At 39.7% G+C, this 14,510-nt stretch overlaps 1 protein-coding gene across 8 annotated transcripts in view; it reads right to left on the reverse strand.

The window, feature by feature from the left end:
* The window catches only part of CRB1 (crumbs cell polarity complex component 1), a 276,695-nt gene that overhangs the window by 235,029 nt on the left and 27,156 nt on the right, over nucleotides 1-14,510 (reverse strand). For 2 of the 8 annotated variants that reach the window (XM_082425373.1, XM_082425372.1), the window contains exon 2: nucleotides 6,533-6,639. The exons of 5 other annotated variants lie outside the window; for them this stretch is intronic. In XM_082425373.1, the coding sequence (XP_082281499.1) occupies nucleotides 6,533-6,560 (28 nt within the window). In that variant the 5' untranslated portion in view covers nucleotides 6,561-6,639. Of the gene's footprint in view, nucleotides 1-6,532; nucleotides 10,405-14,510 lie in introns of all 8 variants that reach the window. One more of the 8 variants, XM_082425371.1, reaches the window with a different exon arrangement.

Consider the following 14,510-nt stretch of genomic DNA (forward strand, 5'->3'; position numbering starts at 1 on the left):
ATCAAATAACAGCCACCTCCAGCACCCTGCAACAAGGACAACTACAAACACTTCTACAGAGCTTCCCACGTGCTCAGCATTGTTCTAAGCACCTTATATGTTCATTTATTTAAATCCTTACGACACCATTTTATAGATACGGAAACGGTAGTAAACGAAGTTACGTAAATTACACGAGGTTCCACAGCTGTGTGTGCAGAACTGGGATTGGAAATCAGATGGTCTGTGTACAGGGCCCATGTTCTCAACCACTGCGCTGCACTATTTCTTCAAATCAAATAAAATATGAAAAGCTGCACAATGTCTATGTTTTGATTGTTTAGTAAATGATGGTTATTTCCATATTTTACGGAATTGCTTTAATCACTGATACAGAGGTGAAGGCTACCAAGTGGACAGAATGTAGGATAGATGGAAATCACTTTGCTTGAAAACCTTTACATCAAGGGCATTCAGAGAAACTCACCAGGAGAATCAAGGGAAGGAAAAACCATATCACACAGAAAACAACATGGCGAGGAAGCACTCCTTACTAAGGTGGGGCTCTTCCCTGATGCGAAGAGCTGTGGTCCCACGAAGGATGGCAGACACATGTGTCCCGAACGGAGGCTGGTATAAAAGTCAATTCGACTGAGGAAAGCTACTGCGCAGCACTGGGACATCACGAGACACAGGACTGAACAGAGAAAACGTTCCTCTGCTATAACCACACAAGGCCTCTCTCTATGCCCCTAATAGTGCTGAACTGTTATAATTTACATCAAGCAACCCTCCAAAGTAAAATCTGGAAGGGGACAGGAACAGAATGTCCGCAAAGGACGAAACCATGGAGTTTTATGGAAACTATTAGTTTCCATACTAGTATTCAAAAATGAGTAAAGAAAGAAAAAAGGAAGTTTTGCACTATGTTTGAAATTAAAAAATATATATATTTACTTACTAATCAAGAACTAAGAGATGAGAGGAAGTGACTGAATAAAGGGGAAAGCATAAGAAAATGTCACAGAAGAATTGAAAATCAGTTTCAAAAGATTTTTCTTTGCCTAATGCTATTCATCAAGATAAATTTCTGATGGATGAATGATTTAAATGAAAAATATAAGACAATAAACAATGCATAATAGAATATAGATGCAACTATGTAATTTTGGGATGGGGAAAACTGTCTTTAACTAATACCAAAACAAACCCTTTAAAGGAAAATTATTAATATATTTGATCTGGTTGCAAAGCAGATGAAAAACTAAGAAAAACAATGGTAAGATAATTCCAGGTGGGCTTCCTCCTATCACAGGGCCTCTGCACATGCTGTTCTCTCTTTGTGTAAATGCTCCCCTAATTCATCCTTCGGTGCCTGGTGTCATCACCAACTGTCATTTCCTCAGGCAGGCGTTCATGGCCTAGTGTGTTCATTTCCTGGGGCTGACATAACAATGTATTATAACTGGGGGACTAAACAACAGGAATGTGCTTCCTCACAGATCTGGAGGCTACAAGTATGGGATGATGGTGCTGGCAGGGCTGGTTCCTTCTGAGGGCTGTGAGGGAGGGATCTGCTCCAGGCCTCCCTCCAGCCTCTGGTGTTTTGCTGGCAAGAGTTGACACTCCTTGGCTCCTGCTGCCCTACCCCAAATTTCCACCTTCATCTCTACACGGCTTTCTCCCTGGGTGCATGTCTGGTTCCAAATTTCCCCTCTTTATCAGGATACCAAGTCGTATTTGATTTGGGGCCCGATCTACTCCACTATGTCCTCATTTTAAATAATTACATCCACAATGACCCTATTTCCAAGTAAGGTCAAGTTCTGAGGTACTGGGGGTTAGAACATCAGCATATGAATTTGGGAGAACACAGTTCAACCCAGAACACCTACCTAAATCAAAGCCTCCTTTTTATATTCATTCTTCAAATACCAGGAAAATATTCCTTTCCTTTGTCCCATGAGTTAGAATTATACTTTTACAATTGTGTATGTTATTATTTTATTAATATCAATATTCTCCACAAAACTGTAAGCACAATCAAAGCTGAAATTACCTCAATGACAAATGGAACATCATTCATTTGTTCACTCAACGGATAGTTTCCCTGTGCAATCAATGCCCTGGGCAAGGTGTCAAGTATACAGCAGCATGCAAGTCAGGATAATCCTTACCCTCCTGGACCACCAGATTTAATAGAGAAGCAGACGATAAATAGATACGTAGATATATAGATAGATACACAGACACATAGGTACCTAAACTGCTAATAGATGAGAGAGAGAGAGAGAGAGACGCCACGGATGATGAGTACAGGGACAAGAGATGCACTGCTGAACAATGCTAGCAAGTACATTTTACTTCCTGCCCAAGTTTTCCCTTTCACCCTGAAAAAGTTTCATTCCTGGCTCCTCCTGCCCTCCTTCACTGCAGGTTTAGTCTCTAACAGTAAGCAATGGAAGCTAAGGTTATCAGTACACTGGAATCTCGCTGTCTCTGTCTCTGTCTTGTCTCTGTCTCTGTCTCTTTCTCCCTCCCCGCCACCAACTGTGTAGTGACATCCAGAACTCATTTACTGCTGCTAAATTCAGTCTCCAGTGCAGGGATTGATGCTGAAGCCTGGAGTCCCAGCCTCCCGCCTATACTCGGATGCACGTGTGGTGGTTTTGCTTAGTGTTTAAAAGCATGTACATAGGTATGTAGACAGCTCTGCTCTGTGTCTTTTTGCATAACCTAGAGCAAGTTGCTAAATCTATGTTTCCTCATTTTTAAAGGAGGAAAATAATAGTTCCCATTTATGATTATTGTAATTATTAGGGTATACACAGGGAAGAGATCTCATAGCTCATTCCCTGGGATCAAAATTCACCAACTGTCAATACTTTTTTTTTTTTTAACGTTTTTATTGGAGTATAATTGCTTTACAGTGGTGTGTTAGTTTCTGCTTTATAACAAAGTGAATCAGTTATACATACACATATATCCCCATATCTCTTCCCTCTTGCGTCTCCCTCCCTCCCACCCTTCCTATCCCACCCTTCTAGGTGGTCACAAAGCACCGAGCTGATCTCCCTGTGCTATGCGACTGCTTCCCATTAGCTATCTATTTTACATTTGGTAGTCTATATATGTCCATATATACACTACCACTCTCTCACTTTGTCCCAGCTTACCCTTCCCCCTCCCCGTTGTCCTCAAGTCCATTCTCTAGTAGGTCTGAGTCTTTATTCCCGTCTTGCCCCTAGGTTCTTCATGACCATTTTTTTTTCTTTTTCTTTTTTTAGATTCCATATATATGTGTTAGCATACGGTATTTGTTTTTCTCTTTCTGACTTACTTCACTCTGTATGACAGACTCTAGGTCCATCCACCTCACTACAAATAACTCAGTTTCGTTTCTTTTTATGGCTGAGTAATATTCCATTGTATATATGTGCCACATCTTCTTTATCCAATATACAATGGAGAAAAGACAACCTCTTCAATAAGTGGTGCTGGGAAAACTGGACAGCTACATGTAAAAGAATGAAATTAGAACACTCCCTAACACTATACACAAAAATAAACTCAAAATGGATTAAAGACCTAAATGTAAGGCCAGACACTATCAATTTCTTAGAGGAAAACATAGGCAGAACACTCTATGACATAAATCACAGCAAGATCCTTTTTGACCCACCTCCTAGAGAAATGGAAGTAAAAACAAAAATAAACAAATGGGACCTAATGAAACTTAAAAGCTTTTGCACAGCAAAGGAAACCATAAACAAGACAAAAAGACAACCCTCAGAATGGGAGAAAATATTTGCAAATGAAGCAACTGACAAAGGATTACTCTCCAAAATTTACAAGCAGCTCATGCAGCTCAATATCAAAAAAACAAACAACCCAATCCAAAAATGGGCAGAAGACCTAAATAGACATTTATCCAAAGAAGATATACAGATTGCCAGCAAACACATGAAAGAATGCTCAACATCAGTAATCATTAGAGAAATGTAAATCAAAACTACAATGAGATATCATCTCACACCAGTCAGAATGGCCATCATCAAAAAATCTACAAACAATAAATGCTGGAGAGGGTGTGGAGAAAAGGGAACCCTCTTGCACTGTTGGTGGGAATATAAATTGATACAGCCACTATGGAGAACAGTATGGAGGTTCCTTAAAAAACTAAAAATAGAACTACCATACGACCCAGCACTCCCACTACTGGGCATATACCCTGAGAAAACCACAATTCAAAAAGAGTCATGTACCACAATGTTCACTGCAGCTCTATTTACAATAGCCAGGACATGGAAGCAACCTAAGTATCAATACTTTTTTTACTAACTCCACTCTTGATGGATTTTTCCACTCTGGACTTTGCCTGCTATTTAGAATGTCAGTGTTAGCCTGCTTCTCTCACCTGAGTTGACCTCCCAGAACTTAGATTCTGGCTTCCTACCTGTTCCCTCCTGCAACATTTGTCTTCTCTGACCTCGCCATTTTGACTGCCTACACCTATCAGACCGCTAGTTTTATTCTATCAGGAAAAATCTCGTAACACCCTTTCTGAAAGCTCCCAACACTCCAGAGTGCAGGAAATAAGACCTCACACTCAGAACATTCATCTTCCTTAAATACTACTCATTACTTTCAGTAGTTCCATACTACTTTCTATCACATCATTAATTATCATCCACAGCATTCAGAGAATCTGTAGTTTACATCCCTCTGCTATCTAATCGTATTTCCTGCTGTCCCTTCATTCAGAAATGTTCAGAAATCTGTACACGCACCATTCACAAAATAAATAGCTTTGTATCAATCTTTCCTAATTTGAAAATTTCATGTTCTATGTACAAGATTATTCATGGCTTCATTGTAATTATAAAATATTGAGAAATTTCCCTCTTATAAAAGGGACATATAGGGAGGGGACTGGTTAAAATGTATGGTCTGAGTATTTAATGAAATACTAAACAGCTGTTTAAAAAAAAGAATAAAAGTTATTTATGAACTTGATCATAAAATATTCCAAAAGACATTGTGAAAAAGCAATGTGAAAAATGGTGTGTATAGTAAGTATGTAACATTTGTGTTACAAAAAGAAGGGATTATAATTACATGTGTCTGCTTATATATGCATAAAATATCAGTAGAAGAATTAAAAAGAAAAACCAGTAACTTTATTTCACTTTGGATAAGACACCTGGATGGTTGGAGACACAAGTGAGTTGGAGATTTTTCATAGCATGCCTTCTTATACTTATCTTTCTTAATTTTGAAATTTATAATTATAGTACTTATTTAAAAATTAGATTAACAAAACGTTTCATGATTTATTCTGAGAAGCCAGTTTTGTCTGTGGCCTTTAATCACACCTTGTTTAAAAAGTAACATTTTGTTTTAATCCTGTACCAGAGTTTAATTGTTGTGAAGACATTGCAATCAATAATAAAGATTCAAATTAAAACTAAAATTTACCTATCTGTGGGGATCTCATGAATTGGCAAATATGTAGGCAATGCTAACTGTATCATAATTTAATCCTTACCTGCTTTTTTTCACTATTTATTTTAACATCAATTTCAGAAACATTAAAATGTAAGATAATAATAATATTATTATTGTAAGAAATAGAGAATTTTTAAGGCTTAGCCCAAGTCTCACCTCCAGGCGACTCTCACCTGTCTCATTGAGTTCCTTCTTCTCTTTTGGAGTTTTTTTGTATTTAAAATATTTACCACACAATTTAGAGTTGGCTACAATAATCACCATTTATCTAACACTTATCCCCACCCTGTATGTTAGGTAGTATTGTCCTACTTTACAGATAAGAAAATTGAGGCCCAGAGTCCTTAAGTAATTAAAAGAATTCAAAATCTGGTTTGTCTGACTCCAGAGACTGGATGCTTCCCACTCAGGCATATTTTGTTTTGTATAATTTCTAGTTATTTCATTTGCTAATTCTGTAACAAATTAGCAGTAAGATTTCTGCAGATGGGAAAATTGGCAGTGCTTGGTTTTGTCCTTCACAGACCAAACTCTGGGAATTATTCTTCATAAAATGCTTTTACATGATGAGGGTATATTTTGTTGAAAATTGTGATGTTTGGAAAAAGAGCCATTTAATATACATGTATAATTAAAATGTACAAATATCTTTCCAGGCTTCAAATATGCAATTTTGAGTGATATTAATGTAGTAATCTTTTGGTGTCACAATATTTTAAAATGGCAATCTTTACAAGAGTTTATAACATGTATAACTACTATATAGTTAATAGTTAATAACATTCATAGTTAATAATATTCTCCTGGGCTTATAGGTTTAATATTTACCAAAGCACCTACTCATGGTCACCTAGATTATTTAAGGTGCAGATTTGTGTGATGATTGTTTTTCCCAGGTTCCAAAGTTTAAGCTGTTTTTCTTTAACATGCAAACTTCCCCTGAGCATTTTGCATTTTACAGACCAAACAAACCAATTCAGAGAAGATGCTGGCTACCCTCTGGGGAGCACCTGAAAGCAATGGTGTGTGGTACAGCGCTGCTTACTTTTGATGAATTCCTCCATGAAGAACATGTTTTCTCCGCCTTGCCTGGGGTTGATACCACCAGGGAGCAATTCCACTGTCACTGATGAATGCTAGCTAGGTCAGACCCTGTCAGTGCAAATGAAAGTCTTGTGATTAGCATTCTGTACCTTCTTACTAATGAACCTTCTAATCATGAAACCTGTCTGTACTTATCATAATCTTCTAACTGCTAAGTGCCCTTGAAAGGTTAGATAAGTGGGAAATAGTACCATTGGTTTGGTTTTTTTTTTTTTTTTCTTGCAATATGCCTTTCAAAGTTAGTTTGGTGCTTGCTTTTAGGACTCTTAGAATTGGTCGACATTATGACAGTGACAACCTTGGTTATACAATTCCAATATGCAAATGGAAGTTACAAACACACAACAATTATGTATAATCATAATGAGAAAATTTTTTGGAAACATTCAAGTTTTGAGGGGAACATTTTGAGAGTAGAAAAAATATTTAAGAGTATTTGTACCAGACTTTGCTAGAAAAACATTTAATTGGAAAAATTATAAGTGAAAAACGCTTTGCACTAAAAAGAATTTATTTTTTAAAAGGGTGACCTTGAGGTCAATGTTTAAGGAAAAGTTAATATAACCTGAGTAGCTTTTGGCCTAAACTCAAAAAATGTATACATTCTTAACTGCTCAAGGATGTATTTGTGACTACTTCAGATCAACTGCATATCTCATTTAATCTAAGATGTCATCAACTATAAGCTGCATCATTATTTTTTATATTACTAAGAAGGAAAAAATGCTGCCAATTAAACTATGACAAGGTATTGATTGCAAGTCACATCAGAGATGTTAAAATATACGGAAAGATACTTCTTAGAATTGATGAAATAAGTATTGTAAAATAATAAGTATGGAAAAAATATGGATACTAGGGGTAGGAACGCAGGAAACCTGTAGAAGTATCACTTTTCCTAACCAACATTTCAACCAAATCTGTATTCACCAGGGCCTAAACCTGAATAGAGTCTATCTGAATTTACACATCCTTTATTCTTTTAATTTTGATTGAGGAGGTACTCTACTCAGCTCTGCTAATAAAGTTCTAGTAATTCATTCTGTTATGTGATCCAGGGGTCAGCAAATTTTTATAAAGGATCAGATAGTAAATATTTTAGGGTTTTGAACCACACAGTCTCTGATGCAACTACTCATCCTCAGCCATTGTAGCACAAAAGCAGCCATGGACAATTAAAACTTTACTTATAGACACTGAATTTTGAATTTCATATAGTTCTCATGTGTCATGAAATTTTATTCTTCTTTTGCTCTTATTTCAAGTATTTAACAATCTAAAAATATTCTTGGGACCTCTTCCAGGAGAATGGAATATACATATTTTTTTCCTATTCCTTCTGCTAATTACAACTAAAAACCCTATACATTATACATATAAAGGAAACATAAGAGACTCTGAAAGATAGAGCAAAGCAGACTGGCTAGTGGACTCGAGGCTCAAGAAACGATACGATGATAAGCTCTTTTTTGGGGTTTTTTGGCCTTATATACCCCAGACTTGGATCTGAAGAAGCTAGAAATTCAAAAATGCCAACAGATGTAGACAAATAAACGTCGAGCAAAAGCCTGAACTCTTTAGCCAAAGGACCAGAAAAGAGGGAACCTAGCAAGACAGACATGTCACTACTGATCAGATGGACAATAAAAGGAAGTACTATGAACAACTCTGTGCCCCCAATCTGGTAACTTAGATAAAATGGACCATTTTCTTTAGAGACAGAAAATACAAAATCCATACAAGAAATAGTAAATAATCTGAAGAGGCCTATATCTATTGAAGAAATTGAGTCAATAATCTTCAAATAATAATCTTCAAAAAATAAAAGCACTATGCCCAGACTGTTTTACTGGTAAATTCTACCAAACATTCAATGAAGAAATGATACCAACTGTCTACAGTCTCTGCCAGAAAGTAGAAAGACAGACTACTTCCTAACTCATTCTATGAGGCCAACATTACACTAATGCCTAAAACAGGTAAAGACATTAGAAGAAAGAAAAACTTCAGGTCTGTATATCTCATGAACATAGATGCAAAAAAACCTCAGTAAAATACTAGTGAATTGAATTCAAAAAATATATAAAAAGAATTATACACTATGACCAAATGGGATTGATTCCTCATATGCAAGGCTGGTTCAACATTTGAAAATCAATGTAATAAACCACATTAAAAGCCTTAAAGAAAAAAAATCATATGAGCATATCATTAGATGCAGAAAAGCCTTTGACAAAATTTAACTCCCATGCATGATAGAAACGCTTAGAAAAATAGGAATGGAGGGAAACTTCTTCGACTTGATAAAGAGCTTCTACCAAAAACTCCACAGCTAAATAGTGAAGGATGGAATGCTTTCACCCTAAGATCAGGAACAAGTTGAGGATGTCCACTCTTAACTTCTCTTATTCAACATAGTGCTGAAAGTTCTAGCCAGTGCAATAAGGCAAAAAAAGAAAAGAAAAGCCATACAGATCATACTTACACAGTGTGTACAGGGCTACTTCTCAAGTTCACTCCATAATACATAAGGCTATAATCACACAGCCTTACTTCTGTCCATAATGTGTTTGTACTAGAGCTCATAAGAGCACAACTATGTGATAAGGTTGAGAATTCCAACCTGAACCAAAGCTAGAACCAGGGGATAGGCCACAGAGCATGGTTTCAGGATAAGCCTAACACAAAATAGGAAAGAACGGCCCCAAGATTCACGCATGGCTTCAATCAGGTCACCAGAAGGGTAGATGAGAAAAGGATTTTATTCAGAAACTCTAGTCATTAATAAATGTCCATTTTTCTTGGAAAGACCTTTGGATCACAGTGTTTGAGAAGAAGGATGGCCCAGTATCCTGGTTCCTAAAACCCTTCTCCTTGTGAGTTATTTATCTATACTCTGGCTCTATAACAAACTACTCTAGAATTTAGGAACTTAGAAATCTGATCATTTATTTAATTGTGAGTCTGTGGTCTGAAGCACTCAGCTATCTCTTCTGGCTTGCTCATGCCTCCAGCACACTCGGCTGGTGGTTTGGCTGGTGGGCAGATGACTAAGACGGTCTCACTCACATGACGGATATTTGGCAGCATGGGTACCTGGGCCACGTGTCTGTCATCACAGCAGGTTAACACAGGCTGTACCACATGGTGCTCACAGGATTCCAGGAGCAGCAGGGGAGCCAGCCACAGAGCACTGCATATGTCAAGCCTCTGGAGTCCTGCCTTTGCTCGGTGATCAGGTCTAATTATCCCCATCAGGATGCTGACGACTGTCCCTGCCTGCTTGCCTGTTAGCATGAGGAACCCAAAGTGCCCAGCTGGCAACTGTAGCTTAGAGTTAGTGGGACCCAAATGAAATAAGTTCCCCTATGAAATCAGGTCCTCAAAACACACTTCAGTGTCTCAGAGTTGCAGGGACAGAAAGTACAAGTTCCCCAACTGGGTCCCCAAAAGGAGGACAGGTTGGGCCACTCCTGCTTCCACCCTCGGTTCCCACATATTTGCCCACTGGGGACACAGAACCACACATTGTCACTGATTTGGAACATACATTACATCCTGGAGGATGACGTGAGCTGACTTCTTAATTGTGCTTTTGACAGACTTTTTCATCATTCTGTCAGGCCAGCAGCTGTTCAGTGACATGGGATATAACTGACACAACCTGTGGATTCCAAGGGCACATGCCCACTCCTGCCTCACAGAAGGGTCCAATGCAGCTATGTTGCCACCAACTGGCAGGTGAGTTTCCTCATAGAATGTTTCAGTGCTGGCCTCCATTGCCGCCAGTTCGGGCTTCCAGGAGCTGCAGAACTAGACAGATAAGCCTTGGTGAATGGGAGCCCAAGTTGTTGGGACCACGAATAGCTTTCATCCCTGTGCCCATGGTTTCTCATTCTTGCAACCATATTACCAGTACAGGAGTGGCTGATGACAGAGGCTGGCTGATGACAACTGGGTGAGTCACTTTGTCTGTTTAGTGCTTCTTCAATAGCGGATACTTTCAGATGGTCATTTACAAGTATATGGTTATCTATTGCTGTGTGACAAAATCCTCTGACACTTGGCAGTTTGAAACAGCAAACATTTATCTGCAACGACTTCCACTCAGGAATCCAGAAGCAGCTGGTTCTGGTTCAGGGTCCCTCAGGAGGTTGCAGTCAAGCTGCTGCCTAGGGTTGCAGTCTGGGGACTAAAGGGTCCATTTCCAAGGTCACTCACATGGCTGTTGGCAGAAAGCCTCTGTTCCTCATCACATGGGGCTCTCCTGTGTCCCCTGGGTTCCTCATGATATGGCAGCTGGCTTCCTCCAGAGGAAGAGATATAAGAGAGAAGGAGCAGGAAGCTACAGTGCCCTTTGTAAACTAGTCTTTATTCTATTCATTAGAAGAAAGTCTAGCCGAAAGTTGAGGGGAGGGAAACTAGGCTCCACCTCTTGAAGAGAGGAGTATCAAAGAACGTGGGGACACTTAAAACCACTACCACAAGTGGTACAAAGATCTTCAGACTGTGTGCCCACTCCCATAGGTCATCCACATGTCTCTACTCTACCCTACTTCTTTGTGAAGGTCATTCAGGTTCTCTGAGAAGCAGACACAGAGATAGAGTTAGGAGAAGAAATTAATTTGTTGGAGGAAGGGAGGTAACACCCATGAAAGACAAAAGGAGGAAACAGAATTTGGCAGGGGATCAATCAAATCATGATGCAGGATGGACAAGTTGTCTGACAGCTCAGTGGGGAGTTCTGGAGCAAAGAACTCATTAGAAGAGTCCATAAGAGGGATCTCACACTGGGCAGAAACGGCTAGGCCCATGTACTGCCATCTTATTCATTGGCTTCCCTGAGAAGACCATGACCTTGTCTCAAAAGTTAGGTAGATATCGAATAAGAAAACAGCTACAGATTGTTACCAACCATACCCTAGTTGCATCAGGAGAAATATGTTTGGCTCCCAACTAGGTGGCCCTTGATACATCCTTGACCGATCTTGATGGCTAATGGGCAAGTGTAACAGCTATGCCCTAAGGAAGGCCTGGAAAGCCAAAGGCTCAGACCCATCACATATTGGGGTCTAGGTCAAACCACCATTAATCCACCTAGAACAGCTGAGGGTGAGGGTCTTAGTAGAGAAGAAAGATTCAGAAGACCAGTGATATCACTTTGATTAGCTGCAATGGAGGCTGCTGTGGTTAGTGCCACTCATGTTCTCCTTAAAGATTCTCCCAGGAAAAGAGGCCCTCTAGAATCCTGAAGGAACAGCTCCTGGAATGAATATGAAGAAGTGGATCCAAGTCCCATGAGGGGTGGAACGTAGATGCCATGGGGCTTTTGAAGTATCTGTGCCCTCTGTCCCCGCTTATATCTAATCCACAGTGTAACATTTCCATTTCAAACTGGGTTGCTGCTGGGGCCCCGACCTTATGACTTGGTGTGTTTGATGGAATCTTTCTCATGCTGAGCAGCCCTGGCAGCAGGGCCATCTCACGATTCATAGCCAGGCATTCCATCTCTACCAGGGCCCAGTAGCCCATCTGGATTTGTTTTCCAAAAGCTAAATAATTCTCCACTGCAGATGGCATGGCCTTGCTTCACAACTCCAAAGGCTTGCATTGAGATTCTGGAATTTGACCATAGATTCCACACTGCATCTTATCTCACAGATACATCTAAAATAATACGGTCTGTTGAGTTGTATTGTCCAAGCAGAGGTTGCATCATCTGTTGGTCTTGCATCAGAACCCCTTTCTGCCCCAGGCCTCACTCAAAACTGTCAGCCTTTCATGTCACTTAATATTTGGGCTGGAGCAGTATTTCCAAGTGTGGTATAGTCTGTCTCCAGAACCCAAGGAGGCCTCCCAAGCCTTTTGCTTCATTCTTCATGATGGAAGTTACAAGATGCAAGAATTTGTCCTTCACTGTGAAGAGTATAGCCTAACATGCTTCAGACGACTGGACCTCTAAAATATTACTGATGTAGCAGGTCCCTGAAATCTCATAGCATTAATCTCCTTCCCTCTCAAGTAAATGTATCTTATCAATGCATCCTTGATACTTATCATTTCTTGCTCATCCAGTATGATTAGCATTGTGTCCTCAACATAATGAACTAGTGTGTTCGAACAGTTTCAGATCTTTCAGGATTATATTATGACAGATGACAGAGGAGTTAATATAGTCCTAGGTCACGACTGTACATCATACTTTTGTCCATTCCAAATGAATATGAAATGTTTCTGATCCACTTTTCTATTTAGGATGAAAAAAATACATTTGCCTGATGTATCTACTTAAGTTCTTTTTTAAATTGGCTCTAGAAAAGGTATTCTTTTATGTCACAGCAACTGCAATTGGGGCTAGTACTTGACAGAATTTATAGTATCTACTGTAATTTTCCAAGGACCATCCGCCTTTTGTAGAAAACAAACTGGTGGATCAAATAGAAATACAGGGGGGACCACCATCTCTGCATCCTTTAAGAGTGGTAGTAATTTCTGCCATTCCTCCTGACATTGAATAGTGTTTTTTATTCACTGTCTTGGCCACAATAGCAAGTAATTTCAAAAATTTCCACTTGACCTTCCTCACCCACCCATCCTCAGGCCAAAGAACCAAAGTGAGGGTTGTGTCAACTATCAAGTATGTCCATTTCAATTATACTTTCAAGGAAGGGAAATAAACAATGGGTATACTTGTGGAACCAGTGGACCCCCTGTGAACTGGATCTGGGCCAGGATTCCATTACTTGGCCTCATATGACTTCAGTCTAATAGGAGGGCTGTGATGAGATTTGGGGTTTCTGAGTAACAAAGTCAACTCAGATTCTGACTTTAAGCAGTCCTTAAAGTGTTTGGGTATTCACCTTTGTCCTGTTACCCAAAGAATTGGTCACAGGTTCTATTGTGGTAGTATTAGATAAATTATTACCATATACACTTTTCAAGAGTCCTTCCCATTGGATACCTGACCTCTTCTTCACTCAGTGGGTTTGAAAAGTGGTTCAAATCCTAAAATTGGAAAAGGAATCATGAGTTTTTTTGAAGCAACTGGCTACAGCCTCCTGGTCATCCATCCTTGATCTCTTCTCACTGTGTAGACTGAGTACTGTCTGTGTGGGCGGTCCATCTGTCTTGCCTCTTTGGGGCACTATGTTCTGGGAGCCACAGCCTCTCCATTAGTCAGCTCTCCTGACTGCCACTCAGACCTTTCTCCTCTTTACCGTAAGGGCACCCACCTGACTCCTAACTGTGAAGCATGGCCATTTGGTCTCCACTGTTTTAGGGGGTCATCCCCATTAGTTAGTCCAGTTCTTTAAAAGTGAAGTCTTTCCCTATAGCTGTTGTAACACATTACCAAAAACAGTGGCTTAAAACTACACAGATTTATCCTCTTGCAGGTCTGGAGGTCAAAATCCAAAATGAATCTCACTGGGCTAAAATCAAGTGTTCACTTAGCTGCATTCCTTCTGGAGGCTCTAGGGCATAATCCCTTTACTTGCCTTTTCCAGCTTCTACAGGATGCCTGCAGTCCTTGGCTCATGACCACTTCATTCCAACCTCTGATTCCTTCTCTGACTCTGACCCTCCTGCCTCTTTCTCATAAACACCCCTGTGATTACAGTAGGCCCACTAGAATAATACAGGATAATCTCCTCATATCAAAATCCTTAATCAAATCTGTAAAGTCCCTTTTGCTATGAAGGTTACATATTCACAGGTTCTGGGAACTAGGTCTTGAACATCTTCGGGGGGCCATTATTCTGCATTCCACAAAAAGCATCTCTTACTCTCTGGCCTGGGGAGGAGAGACTGAGATTCTTTCCAAGGTTGGTACCCCCCTCACCAGCTCATTCCTCATTGTGAACCATGAATCCTCTAGGCCCCCTTGGAAACAGGCCTCTGGTGGGCTTCCCAGTCTTATG

This window comes from Balaenoptera physalus, assembly GCF_965194825.1.
Source record: "Balaenoptera physalus genome assembly, chromosome: 1".
Lineage (NCBI taxonomy): Eukaryota > Metazoa > Chordata > Mammalia > Artiodactyla > Balaenopteridae > Balaenoptera > Balaenoptera physalus.